The sequence below is a fragment of the Heliangelus exortis genome, chromosome 5 (genome assembly GCF_036169615.1).
Source record: "Heliangelus exortis chromosome 5, bHelExo1.hap1, whole genome shotgun sequence".
NCBI lineage: Eukaryota > Metazoa > Chordata > Aves > Apodiformes > Trochilidae > Heliangelus > Heliangelus exortis.
Window position 1 is genome coordinate 5,072,618 of NC_092426.1, and position 22,926 is coordinate 5,095,543.

Here is a 22,926-nt window from a genome sequence, read left to right on the forward strand (position 1 = left end):
ATCCTCTGCCAGAATATTCTCAGTGGACCTTTTGTTTTAGAGCTGCAAATTGTTATATTACAGGAGATGGGAGGGAGATGTTAAAAATTATCCTTTTTTTTTTTTTTTTAATCCCCACCCACCCCATCTTCTGAAAAAGCACAGAAAATTTGCTCTCAAGGCCTGGCCAGCTGCTGACCAGCCATGATAGGCCCTCATTAAATCAATCAAATGGACACAGACCTACTTAATATATAATGAGAGCATAAAGTCAGACAGAAGAGTCTAATTCTGGGAATTGAAAGGATCCTGTTTTTCTGAAGTAGGGTCTTTTATAATGGTAATGGAGCAGAGAGACCTACTGTAGCTGGTGATAATAGATCCTAACCATTTTTCCTCTAGCTGGGTTAAAAATCTGTAATTTTGTTTTGACAGAGACAGGCTTTCTAATCCTGCTGCCTTTCATGACATCCTCAAGAGTGCTGGAATTGGTGGAAGGTTCCCAGCTTTTCATGGCTGTTGTTTGGTGGCTTTTGTAAGCTAAGGAGTGGGAACCAATATGGTGGTGGTGAGATGCTAATCCTTCTCCTCAGTGGTAACTGGTTTGTGTGGTCCAGAGGAAAGGAGGAAAATGTGGAAACTGCTTGTCACTGACATTAACAGGGATTGTGTTGCTTTGAGGTGCTCAGCATGGTCAAATTGCTGGATTTATGGCAATAATTGCAAAATGTGGTACAACTCAGGATTATTTTCCATTCACAATGTGAGGCTGGGATGGCAGAATGCATGCTGCTTGTGTCACAGAAAGTGAAGGAGATACTGTAGAAAAAATACTTTTATCAGATGAAAATTGAAAGAATCCTGCAGCTGGTTTGAATCCAGCTAAAAATCTGGAAATTGCTTTTGGTTCTTAGGCAGTTTTCAGCATGTCAGAATAAGAGAATTAACTGTGGTTTGAGGGCACGTTTGGCAGCCAAAGAATGCACTGCAGCTAGCTGGGAAGAGAAAAATCTAAATTCCAGTAATGCCACATAAAAATCGAAACTTTTAGAATTTTACCTGTTTTTTCTAAAAATCAGATAATGTATGCTGCTGTATTTTATTTTATTTAAGTTTCTCTGTCAGGGAAGAAATCATACCTACTTGCCTCTCAGGATTAAGTAGTCAAACACTCCCCTTTTTACAAGGGAACATCTAGGCAACGTTTGCTTTTGCCTCTCAGCCTCCCTTTGGGCCCATACTGGTCCAAAAGCTTAATAATTTCAACACGGGGTTATTTGAAATATATTTTCAGTATACCTGTTCTTGCTAGGTGCATGCACAAGATCAGAGCAAAAGTAACAGATGTGTTATTAAGAGTTTGAATTTTACAAGTTGCAACATTGTGTATTTTTATAATAGCAAAAGTTGGGATTTCTATCTTACCTCTGGTTATAACACCACATTTAAGAGACTCTTCCCAGCTTTCCTGTAGTGCTTTGATAGCAGTTCCTTGTTCTTCTACTTGTCCCCCCCTAATTGAACATGAAAAAAATGTTCAGAAGAACATTCTAGCTTGCTGGTCTCCTTGGTCTCATTGAAGTAGTGGCAGCACCTCCAGCTATATATGCTTAGAGGGGTTTTCTCTTAAGTCTTCATCTGGCAGAAGGATGTATCAGTAGTACACCTTATAGTGTGGATTTATTTCAGTTTTTAGGCTTCTTGCATCACAACAGCATCAAGAAGCATCAGTCAGAATTGTTTTACATTGCTGAGCAGGTAAAAACCTAAAAGCATTTTCCAATGTGCCTGGTCTGCAAATAAGTCAGGATTTTGGCTCTGAGAAGTTGCCATATATTTTATTAGTACCAAGTCCATAAAGGAAGGATGAGTATATGAAACCCATGCTGTGCTTCTAAAGGCTAGAGGTGGTCTACAAATTATCAGTAGTATTAAAAGATTGACATTTTGCTTCAAGGAGTTCTTGTTTCCCATGTAGTGTCTCTCTGGCTGTGGGAGGTCACATAAAATGGTAGTTGAACCATCCGGTTCTGTTGGAACCTGTGTATGTTTTAAGACAACATTGAAAAGCTGACTCTAAAAATAGGGAAATACAATAATTTCAAAGTTAATGAGGCATGCTGTCCACAAACAAGTGGTTTATTTATATGTATTAAGTAAAACACCTAAGCAGCTGTGATGTGTAACACACGGAATAGGCTTTTAAAAATAGCTGAACATTGATTAGCTAATCATCCTCCTCATGCATACCTGCATTTATAGGAGTTTTGGCTAATCTGAAGCATGGCCTCCATCATGCCATACACAAATGTTCTTTAACAAAGACTTTCTTGCTCCCAGTTTGATGTCAACAGGAATTCTCAGAATATTCCTCAGTGAGGAGCAAGGAAGTGGCGAACTGAGGCAGAGCTCTAGAGTTGAGTCATTGTTGAGGGTGGCTGAATTCCTGGTTCTGTTTGGTAGAAATTAACATTTTAATACCACTCTCATCTCCACATGGTGTAAAGCTGTTAACTTGTTGCAGTCAGCTCAGATCTTTGCATTTCCTTAATTGGTATTTCAAACTTGGCATCAGAAAGCGAATGTGCAAGTGCTGAAAACATATTTAAATACTCTGAAGCAAGAAAATTACATTAACTAGATTTCTGGCAGCTTGTCTTGATCATATACTCTTCTGAACTCCAAATCCTGTACACAGTGTTCTTCCTCTTAGCTTGCATTTATGGTATTGCCCATCTGTTAATAATATAGGAGAAAGAGCTGTCACTGGTACCTGGGCCCCATATTGACTGAGCACATGGGGTGTGTGCTTGTAAGTGGAGATTCATTCTTGGTTTTATGAAGTTGGCTATTTCATCCTTTTTGCTCCCACTCAGCTCCACAGGTTATCACCCACAGAAGCTTTAACACCTTTCTGTGGAATAAACAGTGAGTCAGGACATCACATCTATCTTCTTGTTTAAAAAGGCTGTTAGAGACTGAGGCAAAATTCATGGTGAATAAAGTGGCTTCAACCTAAATGAAGCAAAGGCAGTTACAAGTTTTCTGCATGTTTCTCTGGGTTTTTTGTCATGGTTATTTGCTGGCTGTTCTTCTCAAATTTACAAGATAGTTGAACACTGTGAATGTTTGGAAAGCAGTAGCAAATTGAGTCAGAAAAGGAGTGTATCCCTTATATGGGGATCCTGTGCTCATTGATTTCTTTGCTTTCCTGTTTGTTGTATTCTAGATGTGACCTGCTAGTCAGAATGGAGGAAAAAAAAATCTCAGATCCATATGATTTCAACTTTTTAATTATAAGCAAAAAGGAGCATCTTGGAGATTCTTTTCAGTGAAATCCAGCCTCTCCCTCAGAGATCAGAAACATTTTCTCATGTTTCATTTAGTTATGGGTATTGGTTGAAAACCAGAAAGGTCTAAATTTTTAACTCCTGCCACTTCACCTTGCTTTGCCTCTCATTTGGTCTTATCTTTGGCTACAGTCTCCCTTTTTGCAACATCCTTAGAGAAAAAGAAATGAAAGTTGAGAGAGAGAACTCTTAAGTGTCTGCTTGGGTGAGTACTGGAAGGAAGCAGTGTTGCCCTGTTGCCTGTTGAGAAGAGGTTATGGGAGTTGTAGCTCTCCAGTGATGCTCATGGCAGGTTGTAGCATCAAGATTTCTCAGGTGTTTTCTTCACTTTGGGTGCAGCTTTTAAGGTTGGTGATACAGAAGCTTAGATGGTGGTTGCTGTATTTAAAATAAAACAGAAGTGTAATGCAGAACAAACAGTAGGTTCTCCTGGGAAGTCAGTGTGTCTAGTTACAAATATATGTGTGATGAAAATTGACCTTGTAATAGTGTATCTTGATGTTGAAATAATAATATCTATGAAGAATTGGTATTATTCATTTTGAGGAGTAGCAGAAAACCAGTTTGGAATAGCTGGTACATGATTTATTCCTTGCTGAGAGTCGTTAAGGTCTTAAAGTCATCTCCAAAGGATTTGGTGTCTGCTCTGGCACTGGGACCAGGCATGTTCTGACCCTTTGCCAAGCTAGCACATAAACCATCAACAGAAAGAAGTAGGTACAGGATTCAGGATTTCTCACCTAGGTGGATGAATATTGCAGTCAGGTTTTCTGTCCCAGTCCTGCAGGTATGTTAAAGCTTTTCATCTTCCCTTTTTGCTTTTCTTCAGCTGAAAATAGGAGGTATCAGTGAAATGGTTAACATTCTGCCCACAAGAGTGCTATTTCTAACCTACATTTCTGCTCTTCTGACCTGCAGTTCTGGTTTGGCATTATGCCCACATAAAAGAAACGGGCTGAATGGAACTATTCAGAAATATTTCTGAATGTTTGCTGCTATTTTGGGTATATTTAGTTTGTGTAGTTTGTCATATCACCTTTAATCAGTAAACATTACAGTAGATGGTAGAAATTTCTCGAGCTTGGAGTTGGTTTGCAATCTAGATGGAGAGGAAAAAAAGCTGTGGTTTCTATAGCAATAATTCATTTGTTAGCCCGGAAGAGCATAATTATTATTTAGATAACTGTTTCTCTTTTTATAATCCCTGTAATATGCAGCAGTCGTGAATGGTAACTGATGCTATAAAATGTTGTGATTATTCATTTCATTTCCTCAAATATTTCCCAAGGAAAAAAAAAATAGGAAAATAAGAAACACATATTGTCTGCCTGATTGTAGGTGATCCCTGTTGGGCTTTGAAGCTCAGGATTCACTGAAGCAGGCAGGGCTGGAATTCATTCTGATGCTGGGCAGATTGCTTTCTGGTTAACAAGGCAGTAGCATCCACATTTACATTTCCCTGCCTGTCTCCCTGCCTTGAAGCTTAAAGTTTACAGAATGCAGAGGCGACTGGAATTGAAATTGCTATTCTGGTTTCCTTCTGGAACTGCTTGTGACTTTTATGTTATTTTTAATGATGTAATGATAAGAATTTTTGACACGTCCTGTGCATCTTCCCTTCAAGACAGCTGTGGTCTTCCTTGTGCAAACTGCCTTAACCAGCAGTCCCTGTGATTTCCAGGCTAGCAGGAAGAAAGTGGCATGCCTGAAGCAGGGAAGAGATTTTTCTTTTTTTTTTTCTTCAATTTTGTTTCCCCTGGTCTCTGCTAACATCTCAGAATTCCATGTATATGTATATGTAATAAGGCTACACAGAGTAACCAGAAAATAAAAGGTAGTAATTGAATTAATTATTTCAGTTCATGTTTATTTGCAGCTCAGTTATCAGTCCTAAAGCTCGTAGCAAAAGTTTGTTTTAGCAGTAACTAGATTTGAACCTTAAATAATAATTAAAAGCAATTTCCTTGGAGGAGAACAGAAAAGGATACAATGCAAATCCTATTTATATATATCATGAAAATTCAAGCCCATCTCAAAACCAGCTATTAGAACATGAAGAGCAAATGGGTGTACAGACACAGAAATAAATAGCATGCAAACCTTTCAAATGTGTGAGATGGGGGACATTTTATGAGACTGTTCTCACCAGGACCAAAGACAACAAAACAGAATGATTAAGGTGGAGAGAACTGTGACAAAGATGCAGTTTGTACAAAAGGGTGTATCCAAGTATATGTAGATATGTAGAAAATGCTTCCCTCCTCCCAATCAGTGTACTTTGTTTTCAGGGTTTCCACCTGATTAAAATAAAATCTTTATTTCACACTGAGGACTGCTTACCATAAAGTTTGTCTCTTTAAGGGTTTAAATTGTAAGGAAAAAAACAAAGGAATTTATAATAATGAATTATGGGAATATGTGTGCAGGGAATTGTGGAAGTGACTGTAAAAGTGTTTCCAAATATGAACTGGAATGGAGCACTGGAACTTAATGAGAAGATGAATACTGACTGGATCATGAAAATCAGGAACTGTTGGAGAAAGAATTGTTCTGAAACCTTAGCTATGGTTGGGGTAAGGAGTGAGTTAAATAGAAAACCCACCCCCAAAAAAAACCTAACCAAAAAAATTAGAGTTCCTGTGAATTGCTTCAGTCTTATAAATACCAGACGCTTTTTATTAAAATAAATACCAGACCTTTTATGTATTAAAATACCATGTTAAGAATATTTATGTTTTCATTTTGAGGGTCACACATTCTTGCTGTCATGGATCAAGGCTTTCCCTGACCTGCATTCTCTTTTTCTCCTGTGCACTTCAATCTCCTGAGTAAACTGCTTTCTGCATATTTCACCATTTTATCTGGGCAGGGCCAAATGGGAAGTGGCTTGGGTTTAGTTTCTGCTGTTAATAAAATTGTTACTTTGCCTCTTTTTGTGTTTTCATTATTACTGCGTTTGTTTTCACAGCCTGAGGAAGAGCTTGATCCTGAAGAGAGGGACAACTTCCTCCAACAACTTTACAAGTTTATGGAAGACAGAGGTAACACTGAATTTTTTTTACTTATTTAAATTATATATTTTTAACATTTAGCCTGTTTTTTAAATGGCTTTTAAAAAATTGCTCTTAAGTGTAACAGATGTTATTATGAGCATATCCTTACATCAGTGGAAAAGGGAACAGCTGGACTGGTGCAAGGAAAACCACTTCTACTCATTTTCACATGTGGCAGGTCTGCTTCCAGTACTTTGAAGCACATTGTACAAAGAAAACAAATCCTCCCTGATTTGTTTGAGGTTTTCTTTTGCTTTCACAAAACCTTTTTTTATGTTAACAGTCCCTGTTAAATAAACTCTTGGTTGATTTTTTTGTTGTGACAGCCATGGCTGGGAAATTTGCTGCTGTTAATCTCAGGCTGGAGCCTGAGGAGGCTGTTCATGAATGGTGAAATTCAGCCAGCAGAGAATCAGAGAGGTGCCATCTTCAAGTCTCCTTGCAGAACTGCCTTAATCATGTACAGATCCTTTGGGGTTTTGGGTTGGTTTTGGTTTTGTTTTTTTGTTTGTTTGTTTTTGGCTAAGTATTTTTAATGTCCATATATTTTCCTCTTTTATTTTTTTGCTGTTGTTTTTCTGTTTTTTTTGTATTTGGTTTTGAAATTGAGGGGGAAAATCAAGTGACCTTTGTAAAAAAGTCATTGTATCCCTATTAATGAGGTATATTCTAGACCACAGAACTGGAAAAGAAAGGATCAGAGTCAGTGTTGCCAGTTCATATCACAGGTTCAGAAATCCATCATGTATTATAGCAAATACTGGAGGTGATCCAATACAGTTTGCATAACCAGTGTCTCTCAAAAATAACCTGTCTTGGGGGAATAAGAGGCTGTGTCATGGGGAAGAAAAAAAAAAATCCCTATTCTGCTGGATTCGTACAGAGTTTTCTTTTTTTTCTAATAACCTGATTCTTCCCATCTTTTCAGTTTTCCTCCTTCACTGCCTTTTTAAAGCACTCTTAGGAAATGATTCCTCAAGGAGGAACCATGTCAGGGACTTGTAAAGGAAAAAGAAGAAACCATTTGTGCACTTAATTTGAAGACCCATTCCAGAAAATATTCCTTCAGGCTGCTGTGCTGACTGATCAGTGTCCCTGCACTTTTTCAGGACTGAGTCCCTCCTGCCTATCTACTTTTTTTTTTTTTTAATTCTCTGTCCTTACAGCAAGATTTCTGTTCCCACCTCCTTTGTTCTCCATTCTGTTCTCTTGGTATGAATGTTTTGATTCTTGTAAACATGATAGGATTCCTCAAGTCCTATAGAATTATTTTAATGATTCCAAATATAACTGCATGAAGATAAAGGAAAAAGAGAAGCTGCAGAGAGGAACTTCAGTATTCTTCCTTGCTGAGAGGAATGCTGTCTGTGTACACAGCCACTTGACCCAAATCAGTTGCTCCTTTTGCAGTTCATTACTGTTTTTCATGTCATTGCCACTCAGCTGATTTGAGTTCTTTCATTTTTTTCCCAGACCTGTCCCAAATATTCGTGTCCTTTCAGGTGCTTTTTCACATGCTGACAATTCATCTGTGTATCTTTTCCTAATCCAGCATTTCTGCCTTTTTCCCTGTCCCTTTCAGACCACGGTGTTTTGGGTTAATCTCTTTGCACCTTGCTCCATTCCAGCATTCATCAGACATTCTGTAGAGGTTGCTGCAATGGCTGTTCCCCTACTCAAGAAAGGACCAGTGGGATGCAGCCAATATGATGGGGGTTATTGAATAAATCTGAAACTGAGGTTGAGACATCACAGTTATCAAGCAGCTGGTGCCAGTGTGCTACTAAACCACCCAGAGGTGTGTGATGCACTCAAAAGAGGGTGAATCCCTAATTGGTGGTTGGAAACTACCAACTTGTGACATAGCTTAGAACTATTAAATACAGATTTTAAACTGTAGAAATCAAATTAATAATCAAATACAGGCTAAAGGAATGGAAGAAGCACTTTGCTGCTGTTTGTGATAACTTGTTATTTCTGGTTTTGTTTCTTTTAGGTACTCCTATCAATAAACCACCTGTTCTGGGCTACAAGGACCTCAATCTCTTCAAACTTTTTAGACTGGTATATCAGCAGGGTGGGTGTGACAATGTAAGTGATGAACTAAATCCATTTTTTTTAGTTCCTGAAATAAATCTATTTGTTCTTAAAGGCTGTGGTTTGTGCCTGTGCTAGATAACCATTCATTAATGTTCTTGGTTGACAAAATCTGAAAACTCTTTTTCTGTTTTGTTTTCTTTTCTCTCTCCCCAAAGATTGAGAGTGGTGCTGTATGGAAGCAAATTTATATGGACCTTGGCATTCCTATTCTGAACTCAGCTGCTTCCTACAATGTAAAAACTGCTTATAGAAAGTAAGTTCTCCTACTGTATCAATGTGAAAACATTTTTTCCTTTTTTTTTTTAAGTTGTATGCACATTACTCAGCAATTTCTGACAGTTTAGTCAACATTCTTCAGTTTAACAGTTCTGAGCATTTTCCTGTGCTGATGACTGAAATGGTGGAGGAAAGGGGAGAGAATGCTTAGGGCTGCACAAGTTCCTGCTGCTCTCATAATTAGAATTCTGCTCACTTTCTTATCAAGAAGCATTTGCTTTCAGCATGTGATGATGCTGTTTCAGAGGGCAACAATGAAATTTGTGAAAAAAGCTTTGGCAAGTTCAGCTTTGCAATTTATGGTGATTAACAAGAACAGACTCTGTCTTCAGTCTGTAGATGCTGCATGGAGTAAGGAGAATTTTATACCAGTTTCTTTAACTCCTGAAAAACATTGGTAGATAGACATGTTGCAGATCATTTATTTTTAAGTATAAACCTTGTGGAATCTTCAGAATAATGGTATTAGGGCATAACTGTGCACTGCTGCAATGTGACAGTATTAAGTCATCTAATAATTACTTGCAATGAAAAACAATGCATAAATCCTTTTATTCTGAACCCTGGTTTTAATTTCTGAAATGGAACCCTTTTAGGATTGATACTTTTCAAACAAATTTTCTAAATGAAGATTATTTTTATTGTTTATCCTCCTGGAAGTTTGACAAGAAACAATTGGAGTTTTTGAGTAAAAGGGAAGAATGAGGTTCTCTTGACTGAAACCTCATGTCCTTGATGTCCTGAAATTTGGCTGATTAAATAGGGATGGCTAAGCTCATGTTAATGGTGATGAAGATAAAAATATTCAGACTGTCTGCAGTGGGAGTTGAACAGGGTACATATTTAAGGTCTGTGTTTTACAGAGAAGAGTATTTATCATAAAAAGGGGTAATTGGTAAATAAATAGGTGTTAAGTTGCTGTTACAGTGGAAATAATTATGTTGTATGGATGCATGACAGTACCTTGCAACTCAGGGGTTTATTCTTTGGGGAATAAATGTTGTTCTTACCTATAACTGGATTAGAGGGTGCTCACTGACAGTGAACAGAAAACAAGGTGATGCATGGTGTGATTAGTTGCTGTGCAGGAACTTGTTTGTATGCCCATATTTTACTCCTAGGCTGATTTTAGTTGTCGTTGTACAAGTTCTTCAGCTTTGCTGTCACAAAATCTGCATTGGAAAGGGAAGGATTTAAGTTTTTGGAAAGCACCTATGTGTGCATTTTCTCACCATTTGACTTTGTGCATTGTATTTAATTTCAGGATCTTCTCTGTCTCTTTATTTTTTGTTTATTTGGGTTTGTTTCGTTTGTTTGTTTTTTTCCCTGAAGTTACTTCTCCCTCGTTTTGCTGTGAGCAGGACAATAGGCTTTAGGTACTTCAATAAACAGAAAAAAAGCAAAACAAAACATGAAATATAAATGAAACTTCATTTCTCTCTAGGTATCTTTATGGTTTTGAGGAGTACTGTCGTTCTGCAAACATTCTGTTTAGGACAATCCATCACAATGAACCCAAAGTGGTAGAAGAATCACAGAAACCCGTGGAACCAATGGAGGAAAGTGTAAAAGAGGAACAAAAAATGCCCCCAACAGAAGTTAAAAAAGAAGCAGAAGAAAACTATTCCAGCAGTGAAAGTGAAAAAGAAGAAATAGAACTAAGATCCCCAAGGGTAAGGGGTTTGAAGTGATCTCTATTTAACACTTAACAAAACCCCTTTGTGTGTAGGGAACAGCTCACATCATGAGTTTGTGGAGCAGTTGTACATTTGAATTGGTGCTCTTGTACAATCATAGGACAGGGTTCTGCAAACACAAGAGTTGGTGTTAACTTAATTATGTTCTGCCTTTGAATTAGGATGATTTTTATTTTTATTTTTTTTTTAATATTCAAAACCATCTTTAGGATTTGCTGTGTTGGATGTCAGGTATGTTTTGGTTCAGGGATAACTTGAAAGCAACTGAGAGCTGCCCATCATCAGAACAGTGAAACTCATCAAGACAGTCCTGGTTGGGAGGTAGAATTTCCACAGGCACATGGAATCTGGAGCTTTCCACCAAGAAGCAGAAATACCAAGGGATTGCTACAGTTTGAACAGTCAAAGGAAGATGCATCTCTCTTGAGTTGATTTTTATCACAATGCTTCTTCTTCTAATACAAGAAGCACTGTAATTTGACAGTGTAGAGATGAAAATAGAGGGAGGAACACTTAAGTAGTCTCCTTTTTTTGTCATTGCATGCTGTAGATGTGAGGGTTATATTTAGTAGCTGCATAGGTAAGACCAGTGACCCATCAGTTAGTGAATATTGAACATGGTAGAGAATTCAGCAAGACATTTAAAGTGTTTGACTTGATTCTAGCACTTTATTTCTGCTAAAAGGACATTCTGTGTTCTTCAATAAAGCATGACTACTGAAGGACAAGGAATTGCTACTTTTAAAATTGTTCAAGTTGTAAGGATTCTGCTTAACTAAAATGTAATTCTGTTAAAGTGCTTTTTTGCAAAATAGATGCCTACATGAACATAGCTTTTCAAGGAAGTATATGGCCTTTTAAATCAAGTGATAAAAATACAGTGTAAACACAAGTTCTCATTGGTTGCCTATCTTAATTAGTTAATATTAATTAATTATATATTTTACAACTTTATTAGTCCAGTCACCAGCTATTAATGAATTATTATTTTCCAAAGCATTTACCAGTATCCTACTGTGAATTTTAATTATTATAGTGCCTTCATGACTGCTGTCCTTGGATGGTCTCCAGATAATTCATTTTGCATTCATAATGTATTTTAAATATTCTGATTACAAAGAAATTTTATCAAGGGACTTAGGATAGTAAAATGATAAACCCCTGGATCTGCAGGAACCAGTTGCAGATAGTTCAGACAGAAACTGTCCAGCTATTCAAAATACCTTTTAAAATTGCAGTACTTAGTGTTTTTTGTTCTGTGAAATCAACATATTGCTGTTGGGACTGAAGATGAAAGATGCCTTCTCTCAGTAATCTTGTGCAAGCACTTTAATTAATACTATTGCTGTAATTGAGCAAGGCATTTTGTCCCTTTTTATCATGGCAAGAGATCCTACAGGTCCAAATGAATGTCCTTAAGCCCAGATTTTAATCAGAGGCTTGTTCTCTTTATTCTAAATAAATCAGAATGGATTCGTTTCACTTTTTTCCTTGATAAAGACTTTAAGCTGTTATCTTAGGATCTTGGAATATTTTGCATTTTGGTGTTATCCCCAGCAAACTTTCCTCTGTAGGATAATAGTAAATTTTACTTTTAGCTGGAATTTTGAGAGGGGTGATTGACAGGAGTCATTAATCTGATTTTATTTCTGTTCTAGGGACGAAGAAGACTTGCCCGTGATGCAACCCCTGCTAAAAAAGAGAGTGAAGAGGATAAAACACAAGACAAATTAAAAGACAGTAACAAAGAAAACAAAGATACAGAGGAAACACCTGAGAATGCAGAGAAGAAAGAAAATGAAACTCCATTAGGGAGAAAAAGTACACCAAAGCAAAAAGAGAAAAAAATGAAAAAACAGGAGGATTCTGATAAAGAGTCAGATGAAGAGGAAGAGAGGCAAAGGGAGAGGTAAACATTAAATTGTGTCACCTTCTTTTGGGTATGTTTGTGTTGTGATTGAGCCATGCCCCAAACAGGAGTATGTGCAGAGCTGGAGATCTTAAGAACCAAAATGTGGAAATGAGGGACCTAATTCACTCAGCCAGACAGGAGAGGAAAAATTTCACTTCAAGCTTGCAGAGTGTTGCACTTTATGGCAGTGTCTTTTTCTGGTAGATGCTAGACAATAATTTTCAATTTAATTTCCTTGAAAATCTTGCCAGTTGCTGGTGTTTCATCACACTGATATTTACAGACACCAGTTAGACCAAGCACTAAGTGTGCTGTATGGATGGTGAGCAGAGGCAGATTGTTCTGGGCAGTTGAAATATAAATGGAAAAGAAAGTCTCTCTTCTCCCATGCTTTTCTTAGGTGCTTGGTGCTGGCCAGTGAACCTGTCTTGCTTGGTTTTATTCCTGTTTGCTGTGTTGTAAGCAGGCAGGAAGGGGATGAGCTTACAAAACCAAGAAGTAAAGAGAGTTTGAATAAAACTTAGAGGTAGGTTGTAAAGGAGATGGAGAGGCATGGAACAACAGGAAAATAGCATCCAGAGACTAAGCTTTACTAGTTAAATTGGGTTTATCATCCTAGTTACAACCAAGTTGTGAGCAGGTGACTAATTTATTAGCAGAGTAGACCTTGTGGTTAATTTTGGCTTTGGTCAAAGGACACTCAAGGACAGTGTCTTCTCTGTTTAAGGTGGCTTTCCTACCTTGCTTTTCTTGTCCCTGTGTGTACAAGAGCCTGATGGGAGTATTGCATATTTTCTTCTAAAGAGCTTTGAAGAGTAGAAAAACCCACAGGTACTTTAAAGAAAGTATCACTGTGCAGTCTGAAAAAATAGTCTTACTGTGCAGAAATGTCTCAAAGGAAGGTTCAGTGTGGGTGTGCAGGAGGTTGTAGAGGTAGATCAGATGACTAAGGTATCAAAGAGGTTTTTTAAGTGGGACTGATGGTAAGTTAAGCTTTCAGGTAGTTGTACCTCATAAATAATAGTAGCTGTACTAATAAATAATACACTTTCTCTGGATGTTTTTTGGTACTTACCCCTATTCTTTCTAAGTCCTATTCTTGATTTATAAAGCTGTGTTCTGGACTAGCTTTGGAGGCAGTACAGAACACAGAAAATGTGAACATTTTTTCTTGCAGGCTTTAGGCTTTTTTTTTTTTTTTTTTGGTAGTAACTTGGTTATGCTAGTTAAATGTTAAAACTTTGATTGTCACTAATGAGGGGGCATTTTAAAACCACTTTACTGCAGGGAGGAAGTTGAGAACAAAGGAGAATCAGAAGGTGAAGAGGATGAGGAGGACACAGAACCCTGCCTGACTGGAACCAAAGTGAAAGTAAAATATGGACGTGGAAAGACTCAGAAAATTTATGAAGCCAGTATTAAAAGCACAGAAATTGATGATGGAGAGGTTTTGTATTTAGTTCATTACTACGGTTGGAATGTAAGGTGAGAAGAACAAATCAGTTTTTATTTCTTTGCTGCTTAAAAGAATTGTTTGCAGAAAAATGTTTATTTTAAGAAAAAAAAAAAAGTCATCAGAGACTTGGCTCCAAATTGAAATATTAAGATAATAGCAGGATCTCACTCTGTCAGATGGCCCATGGTACAACACTGTTGCATTGAGACCTCAGAATACACTTATTTGTTGGTTTCCAAGTTTCCATCCAGCTTCAAGTTTGTAATCCTCACTCCTGTCTCAAAGGAGTATTCCTGTAGTTTATTGTGTCAGGTGGTGTTAGCATTAGCAGATGGTTTTATTTCAGGGAGTCATTGATAATGGTGAAGACATCTACAATTAAGCATATCATGTGCTGAAATTTTGGCAACCAAATTTATTCTTTTATTGAATGTTATCAGTGATTATAAAGAATGATTGTTACATGGAGAGAGGAGGGGAAGGGAAGGGAAGGCCAAGGAACAAAGAACATCCACCTCTCTCCCAAAAAAAGTAAAAATTCATCAAATGCTTCTCTTAGCAGCCATGCTTTAAATTCAGTACTGCTGTAGAAATGTCTTTTTTTGCTGTTGCTCTTCAAAACAATGTGATTGTGTAGACAAAAATATCACAAAATAGATAATTTTAAAAAACAGAGCACTTCTAGTATATATTTTAACATGTTATAAATCTATAATAAGTAAACTTAGGAAAATTTCTTCATATTGCAGCATAAAGTTTATGTGTAGGAGAGTGTCCCCCCAGCGTTCTGTGTGTCCCTTAGTAACTCAGATTTTGAGGAGCTCTAGTGTGTGTGTGTTTGTTGCTGTAATTTAAAAACTTTTCCTTAAAAAAAAAAGTCTATTTTCCTGCAGAGGCAAAGTGGGGTGAAAACTGCTTTTTGCATATGATGTGGAATAATTGACAGACTTTATAGCTGACTCAGTCCCCAGAGTTCCAGTGCCATTCCCTCATTCCACAATTTTTTTAATGGGCTGGAAATGCAATTCATCTTTCTAATGCCAGATACTGCATCTGCTTGTAATATATGCTCTGCTTTCCTACTTCTTTAATAAATACTTTCTGTAACTCAGTCTTTTAATTCTCATGTTGCCAACAACTCCTTTTTATGCAGTGGTTAACATTACACTGTTGTTTGCTTTTAGATATGATGAATGGGTGAAAGCTGATCGGATTATCTGGCCTGTGGAGAAGGGAGGACCAAAGAGAAAACAGAAGAAAAAAACAAAAGTAATAAGAGTATTATTGTTGCTTTTTAAAAAAAAAAAGTCCACAGCCCAGATTTTTAGTAGAAGTGTAGAGCAAAAGGGAAAAGTTGTGATGATCAGCAGTGAGACCTTTTAATAAGATGCATTTCCCCTCCTCCCCCAGAATAAAGACGACAGTGAAAAAGAAGAGAAGAAGGATGAGGAGAAACAGAAATCCAAGCGTGGGCGACCCCCTCTGAAATCTACTCTTCCATCCAACACATCTTGCAGTTTACCCAAAACACCTAATAGTGAAGGTAAATCAGGAGCCAGGAGTGCACGGAACAACTTGTCAGATTCCTCACCATTACCAAATGGAACTGAAGGTACATCTGGTGCACTCGTCTTCTGGCGTGGACGTGCATGTGAACAGTGATGTAATGCAGTGCATTAACACCACAACCTCAGCAAACACAGGGCTGTCAGCAGCTTTAAAGTCCTACTTAACCAGTCAGTCTTGGAGCAATAGAACAACAGGGTGTTTTGGTTTTTTTTTTGGTGCAGATTTCACTCTATAAAAATTAATATTTCCGATTTTGATTTTAGCAACACCTCGCAGGCAGACGAGACGTAGCTCAGGAATGTTTGATTCTGATAGAGGATCAAACAGTGAGTGATCTCAGTCCTGTGTTTGCTTTGGAGGTTTTTTTCAGTACCTTTTTGGAAAGAGGTTTGATTTTTTTTTTTAATTTTTTTTAATTTTTTTTTTAACTTTTTTTTTCCTCCCTGTGAATTCTACTGGGGAAATAATTGAGCTGAGAATGCTGAGGAGCACAGTTTGCTCAGAGAAGAGCTGTAGCCTGGAAATGACTGTGCAAAACATTCCCTACTCCTTAGCCAGGCACTTGCAGTCCTGATCTTGAACAGGCTGAATCTAGTGCTGTAATGATAGTCTTTATTGTGCTAATTAGATCCTCAACCTCAGTACTTCATCATCCAGCACAGCTGTTAATTATATACAAATGACAACAATATTTTTGGTATTTCTAAGCCTCTGAACAAGAACTGAAGTGAAATCACTGTCTCCTTTTAGTACAGGTCCCTGAATAATCTTCTGGTAATGTAACAGTGCTTGCTCTGTACATGGTGTGTGGTTCCTACAATAGTTTAGCAATTAAATGTCCATATTGTGCTGTGGAAGGGCTGGGGGTTTGTTTTTTTTTTACTGTTTTGGGGATGCATGGAAAGGAGGAGGCTTGGTTTTTCATTTTTTGTAATGTCAGCTGGGGGAGGCCTTATCCCCAGGTAGAACACAGCTGTCTATCTGTAGGAGTATTTTTTTTGCTCCTCTAGACTCTAATTTGTTTATATTGGCTTATTTGGGAAATAATAAAATTACTACTACTACTGCAGTACCTTTTTGAGGAAAAAGCAAGAACTGTAATAAGTGTGGTGAATAACAGAATTTTTAAGTTTGAAATTGTAATCTGATGTTAATACCACAGCTTAAAGAAAAGAAAAAAAAAAAAAAAAGGTTTTGTGTGGTTGAAGAAAGAAATTGTGCTGAAATTGATGATTTAGGATTCTGTTTCTTTCTTAAAATTTTTTTGCAGACTCTGGCTCATCTGACAGTGAAGCAGATGAGTCATCTGAAAAGAATTTGAATGAAGAATTTTCTCCAGAAACTTCAGAACTGGAAAAAAGTGAAAAGCTACCTGATGAGAAGCTAGATGAAGAAAACCCAAAGATTCCTCACACACTGAAAGAAAACGACAGGACTCAAGTACAGCCACTAGAAACACTGAAACTGGAAGTTGAAGAAAGTGAACAAATCGTTCAGATTTTTGGAAATAAAGCAGAACAAATAGAAGAAATCAAAAGAGAGGCTGAAAAATCACCTAAAGGAAAAGGCAGAAGGAGCAAGACAAAAGATTCCTCCTTAGAGAATGCAAAGATTGCACCAGGAAGCCATGAAGAGGTGACCAGTGAATCTCTTGCAGAACCTGAAAGGTTAGAAATGTCTTCCTTGGACTGTAAGGAAATTTCCAGCACTACTGAAAGTGAAACAGAACCTTCCACAAAGGATAAGAAGCTTTTGAAAAGGAAAACTTTGGATCAGGCATCGCCTGAGAAGAGAAATCGACGGGAGAGCGAGATGGAAGTGCCAAATATCCTGTCTGAAGAAAGGACCAATGAATGTACTGGAGCAGAGGAATGTAAAGGGCCGAATGCTGAAGAGTCCCTCAGACCTGAAAATGAGGAGATGCCAGCCCTGGTGGCAGAATCAGTTCAGCAGGGGAAAGAACAGAGGAATGAGAACCTGGAGCATCCTCCTGAAGAAAAGGAGAACGTTCCCTTAAAAGACGAAGAAGACTCAATGCCTCAGATCGGCCCCGAAACTTTGCTCTGCCATGAAGTAGACTTGGATGATTTGGATGAAAAGGAGAAGAGTGGGAGTGAAGACACAGTAGCAGAAAAGCCAGACCCTAATCCTGCCATTTCACATCCATCTCCCTTACCCCCTGCTGTCCAGTCCAGCTTTTCAGTGGCCTCTCCTCTGGCTCTGAGTCAGGACGAATCGCGCAGTATCAAGAGCGAAAGTGACATGACCATTGAGGTTGACAGTGTGGCAGAGGAGTCTCAAGAAGGTCTCTGTGAAAGTGAGTCTGCTAATGGGTTTGAAGCCAGTACAACATCCAGCAATTGTAGCATAGCCGTGCAAGAGAGAGAGGTGGGAGAGAAAGGTGAGAAAAATCATTCCCTGCTGTGATGATTTCTGAAATCCTCTTCAGCCTGGTGTTGCTTACCTAAAAATTGCTGCCTTGTTTTGTCTCCTGGTTTATAACTCCCTTTCTTGCTTATAAGAAAGAGCTTCTAAGTGGCAGAAATATTGGAGGTGTCTTTTTTTTTTTCCTCATTTAGGTCAAAAAAGACCCAGTGATAGCAATAGTGGAACACTGGCAAAGAAACAAAAGCGAACTCCAAAGCGAACAAGTGCTACAGCCAAAAATGAAAAGAATGGAACAGGTACATTCCTTGGGGTTGGGGAAAGGGGGGGAAGGTTAAGCTGCCCTATAAATATGTCTAAGGGCCCACTGTTCTCCCTCTTGGCCATTATCTCTGTTGGATGGGACTTCCTTGTTAGGGTTATTCATTATTATTCATCATAATTATTTGCTGTTAACTGCAGAGCACTTAGCAGCTGCAGGGTAGCAGTGTTACTGGCAAATCTCCTGGCTATTTTTAATTACTTGGTTAAAAAAACTTAATAACTGTGTATTAGCATTTACTATATATTTACCCATATGCTGATTTTTATATACTGGGTCAGTTGTGAATCTGGGAGAAAGTTTGTTCTGCTTTAAAGTCTTACAATAGATTTTTATCATGGGAAAAAGTGCATTTATAAAGTATAAAAAGAGTAATACTTTATAAACCAACTTTTCAGCAAAAGGAATCTTTCTTGGTTTTTATCTGAAGCATGTGGCTTTTAAAATTTGCTGTGGAACTGTGGATTTTTTTGTTTTTGTGGCTCATTTTTGGTGATGGTTATTTTGATGTAGGCCCTGTGGCTCCATTGTTATGATTTTAAAGTATCAGACTAAAACATTAATTATCTGGCATAGAATATTCAGACATATTTAACATACCTGTGCAAAACTTTGCAGTTATTGTGGGAATCTAAAACATTTCTACATATTAGCTTTAAATTTCTGTTACTTGGTAAAGCTTTTATGCTTTTAGTCATGTTTCAGACCTGCTCCTTTAGATGTGTAAAGCAATTAGGCAAATTTACACAATCATGTGCTAGCTACCTATATTAATACAGTTTTATCCTTTAAAAAAGGATTCCAGTGTCTGCTTTATATTAGAACTTCAAAATTTGTCACTTAAAATAGTTAGCAGTGCTCCATAATAATAATAAGCTGCTTGCTTCTGTAAAAAAAAATGTATATATAAAAAATTACTGTTGTTTTTTTAACTAAAGGCCTAGTTAGCCCTTGACTTCTCTGCATTAGTACCCTTAAGGGATCACTGTCTTTGAATGTTATATATTTAATCTGAGATTATTTTTTTTTTAATATGCATTTTGGCATCTCCCAAGCAAGAAGCAGCAGCTTATTCTTAATAATTTTCCTTACTATAACTACAGTTTTTAAAATGTCAAGGGGTTTTTTTTTGAAGTTCAAACACATCTCTCTTACTGCAGGACAAAGTAGTGACAGTGAAGACCTTTCTGTCCTGGACAATTCAAGTAAATGTACTCCTGTCAAACACATAAATGCCTCCAAACCACAGAAGATTTCTCGATCACCTGCAAGAGTGATTTCACCTCACATCAAAGATGGAGAGAAGGATAAACACAGAGAGAAGCACCACCACCAGAATGCTTCACCAAGAGTATACAAATGGAGTTTTCAGCTCAGTAAGAATGTCTTAAGTCACTTGATTAGAAGGAAGTCAGAAGAAACCTTTGAAATAAAAATGTGCAAATTGGGGGATTCTAAATTAGGTGTAGGCTTTTTATGGTTTGTTATAAGTGTGTTCTCTTCCATTCTGCATCTTCTGTACTCTTAAGAATTGCATTGGTTTGTTGAAAATCACCTTGCTGAAGCTATTATTTTTTTTTCTTCCCACTTTTAAGATGAACTAGACAATATGAGCAGCACTGAAAGGATCTCCTTCTTGCAAGAAAAACTACAGGAAATAAGAAAATACTACATGTCCTTGAAGTCAGAAGTAGCAACCATAGACAGGAGAAGAAAACGATTGAAAAAGAAAGACAGAGAAGGTAACTTTCATGTTTGCTTTATGCTTCCTGTGAAAAGGTCATTTTCTTGAAAATGCATAATCCAAAGCAACAGGAATTTAACAGCCTGTGTTCCTGAAAAACAAAGTGTCACCATCTCTTTATCCTGTTTGTATGTGTATGTATTTACAAAGAATATTTGTGGCTTTTCAGAACTTAAACCTAACAAAAACATTCACTATTTTTTAACTGTATTTGAAACTTGGACTTCGGAAGTGTGAGCTTGGTCTGAGTTTTCAGTCAGCTCAGTGACTCATCTGATTTATCTTTTCATTTGCTCTGTGATGCAGAAAGTGTGAGGTTACTCACACTTTGAGGTAGTTTGTGCAAACAGAACAATGAAACCAATCAATAAAAAAAAATCTCTTATCAGTGACAATTCTTTTAAGCAACCTGATAGAGCTGGGGGTGTTGAGGCTGGAGAAGAGGAGGCTCAGGGGAGACCTCATCACTCTCTCCAACTCCCTGAAAGGAGGTTGGAGCCAGGGGGGGGTTGGGCTCTTTTCCCAGGCAACTCTCAGCAAGACAAGAGGGCACAGGAGGTCTCAAGTTGTGCCAGGGGAGGTTTAGGTTGGACATTAGAAGGAATTTCTTTATGGAGAGGGTGATCAGACATTGGAATGGGCTGCCCAGGGAAGGGGTGGATTCTCCATCCCTGGAGATATTTCAAAAGAGCCTGGATGTGGCACTCAGTGCCATGGGCTGGGAACTGCAGTGGGAATGGATCAAGGGTTGGACTTGATGAGCTCTGAGGTCCCTTCCAACCCAGCCAATTCTGTGATTCTATGATAACCAAGGAAACCTGGATAATCTGATGCTAATCCCTTGTTCTCTGTATTCAGTGTCACATACAGGAGCATCCATGTCATCTGCTTCATCAGACACTGGAATGAGTCCTTCCTCATCTTCTCCTCCCCAGAACGTGCTTGCTGTAGAATGCAGGTGATACTCATTTCTCTGCCTTGCCAGCAACTTGCTGCCATGGACATAAATCCTGAAATTCAGCCACAGAAAGCACTCAACTGGTTTGACATTGCCAAGTATATTCTGTACACACTTCCACTGCTGGACTCTTACCTGTTCTCCCCTCCAACCCTCTTCTTTTGTTTTAATTTACTGTTCAGAGAAATTAAGCTCATTGGTAACTGAAGGTTTGTAGGCACAATGTGACACGCTTGTCATTGTGTTTGTTTATTTTTTTGTTTTTTTTTTTGTTCTGCTTTGTTTTTTGGTTTTGTGTTTTTGTTTTTTTTTAATTAATGCAGAGAAAGGGCACTTAGCAAATTTGAAAAAGTTACGTCCAGTGAAGCATTCAGGTGTTCTAGGGAGATCTTTAGACAAGCAAGTGCACCAACCAGACAACAGAGCATTAGCAAAAAGAGTGGAGTAACTGCTGCACTTCCACCAAGCCCTAGGTCAACTCTTGGTGAGTAGTTCCTCTCTGTGGAAGCACTTGCTATACAGAACTGCCAAAGTATGTGTTCAGCAATGTGCCCAGTTTTAAAGGTGTAAATGGGACAAAATAAATTGTGAAAGGAAGTGTAGTTGACTGAAAACTACAGTTGTAATAAGTCTTCCACTTTTTATAGGATTTTTGAGCACATGATTATGCAAATATTTTAATGTTTATTAATGTTTACAGTGGAATTGTGAATAGGTTTTCAGTGGACTATCTTATCCCTTGACAAAAATATTTTGTCTTTTTTCTATGTAATTTCAGAGTTTTTATTTTGTTACAAAAAGACGAAAAATGAAATATATAACAACAATGAAGTTATTTAACAAGATTTCTAAAGCTGAAATTTTTGTGTAAAATAAGGTATCTTGCAACTTGTTAAATATATTTATTCAGACATTGGATGTTGTATTTTTATGTATTTTTTAAAATATTAATAAAATTGGAAAAAAAAAAAAAAAATAAAAAAAATTCTAGGTTAGTTCACTCTTTCCATAAACCACACTTCTCAGTTATGGCTCTTAAGGAGGTTTGATCCAGTAGCCAAGCCTGTGTTTTCAGTGGGTCTGTTTATGTGTCCTCCACGACAGGGCTCTGTAAGTGGGCATCTGGATTTAAACTCTGACTTTCTTTGGAAACTTTGGCAGTCCTAGTACTTAACCTTGTTTTGAGGAACAAACTTGATTGGGTTGCCCTTTTGCCACGAGTTCTTCTGTTCGCTGTACTGCCGAATGAATTTATATCTCCCAAAGTTGAGATGCAACAATAAAGTAAAGCAACTGTGTATGCTTTGCCTGTGGATTGTCCCACAGGCAGATACAGTTTGTAAATAACCCTCCCAAAACCATGTATTTAAAACAGTTTGCATATACATTATGTATAAAAGTGATTTTTTTAATCGATTTTTTTATTCATGTTTGTACATTCGGAGGGGTTCCTGACCCCTTTTTTCTGTGTTTAATATGCTGTAGAGTAATAACATAGATGCTCTAGACTGTATATCAAGATATTCTGGTTCACACAGCAGAAAGTCAGAACGAAACACTAGTGATGGTGTAGCATTACTAAAATTGATGTTTCTTGAAATTTCATTTTGCACCATTTGTCAACTTGTGATTCCGATTCCTTCCATTTTCGCAGAAAATTAAAGAAAAAGTACTCTTGTAAATGCACTTTTTCTGTCTTTTCTTAAGCAAAGCAGAAGTATTTCAATGTAAGATAAATATGGAGCTCTAGACAGCATTAATAAAGGCTATGTTTTAAACATAGGCTTTATATTCTATTTTTATTTAAGTGATTGTTCTTGTAAATGTCTGGACTTAACCTAAATAGGAAAATTAATCTCCATAAATGGTTGTAAAGACTTTTTTTTCAGAGCTAACTTTTACTGTTAATCTTACAATAGCTATGAATAAAAAGCAATACTCGTTTAAAAGGAAATAACATGGGTCACATTTTCTCAGATGAACTTCTGTGTGTAGCACTTGCAGAAGGAAATTTTAAATACAGTGAAATAATAAGATTAATTACATCTTCTGTAGATACCCAACCTGTCTGCAAACTGCCTGAGGTCTGAAGCATTTACACACCCTCAGCAGGAATAGATGGTGG

The 22,926-nt window shown here is 37.5% G+C and overlaps 1 protein-coding gene across 6 annotated transcripts in view; it reads left to right on the forward strand.

Annotated features, from left to right (window-relative positions):
- The window catches only part of ARID4A (AT-rich interaction domain 4A), a 49,154-nt gene extending 26,575 nt beyond the window's left edge, over nucleotides 1-22,579 (forward strand). For 2 of the 6 annotated variants that reach the window (XM_071745268.1, XM_071745270.1), the window contains 14 exons: nucleotides 5,756-5,902; nucleotides 6,298-6,370; nucleotides 8,379-8,473; nucleotides 8,638-8,735; nucleotides 10,203-10,431; nucleotides 12,114-12,364; nucleotides 13,655-13,852; nucleotides 15,008-15,092; nucleotides 15,234-15,435; nucleotides 16,663-17,793; nucleotides 17,972-18,076; nucleotides 19,260-19,475; nucleotides 19,695-19,841; nucleotides 20,702-22,579. In XM_071745268.1, the coding sequence (XP_071601369.1) occupies nucleotides 5,756-5,902; nucleotides 6,298-6,370; nucleotides 8,379-8,473; nucleotides 8,638-8,735; nucleotides 10,203-10,431; nucleotides 12,114-12,364; nucleotides 13,655-13,852; nucleotides 15,008-15,092; nucleotides 15,234-15,435; nucleotides 16,663-17,793; nucleotides 17,972-18,076; nucleotides 19,260-19,475; nucleotides 19,695-19,841; nucleotides 20,702-20,805 (3,081 nt within the window). In that variant the 3' untranslated portion in view covers nucleotides 20,806-22,579. The remainder of the gene's footprint in view (nucleotides 1-5,755; nucleotides 5,903-6,297; nucleotides 6,371-8,378; nucleotides 8,474-8,637; nucleotides 8,736-10,202; nucleotides 10,432-12,113; nucleotides 12,365-13,654; nucleotides 13,853-15,007; nucleotides 15,093-15,233; nucleotides 15,436-16,662; nucleotides 17,794-17,971; nucleotides 18,077-19,259; nucleotides 19,476-19,694; nucleotides 19,842-20,701) is intronic. The other 4 variants (XM_071745271.1, XM_071745272.1, XM_071745274.1 and 1 more) reach the window with 4 other exon arrangements.
- Nucleotides 22,580-22,926: the final 347 nt, after the last annotated feature.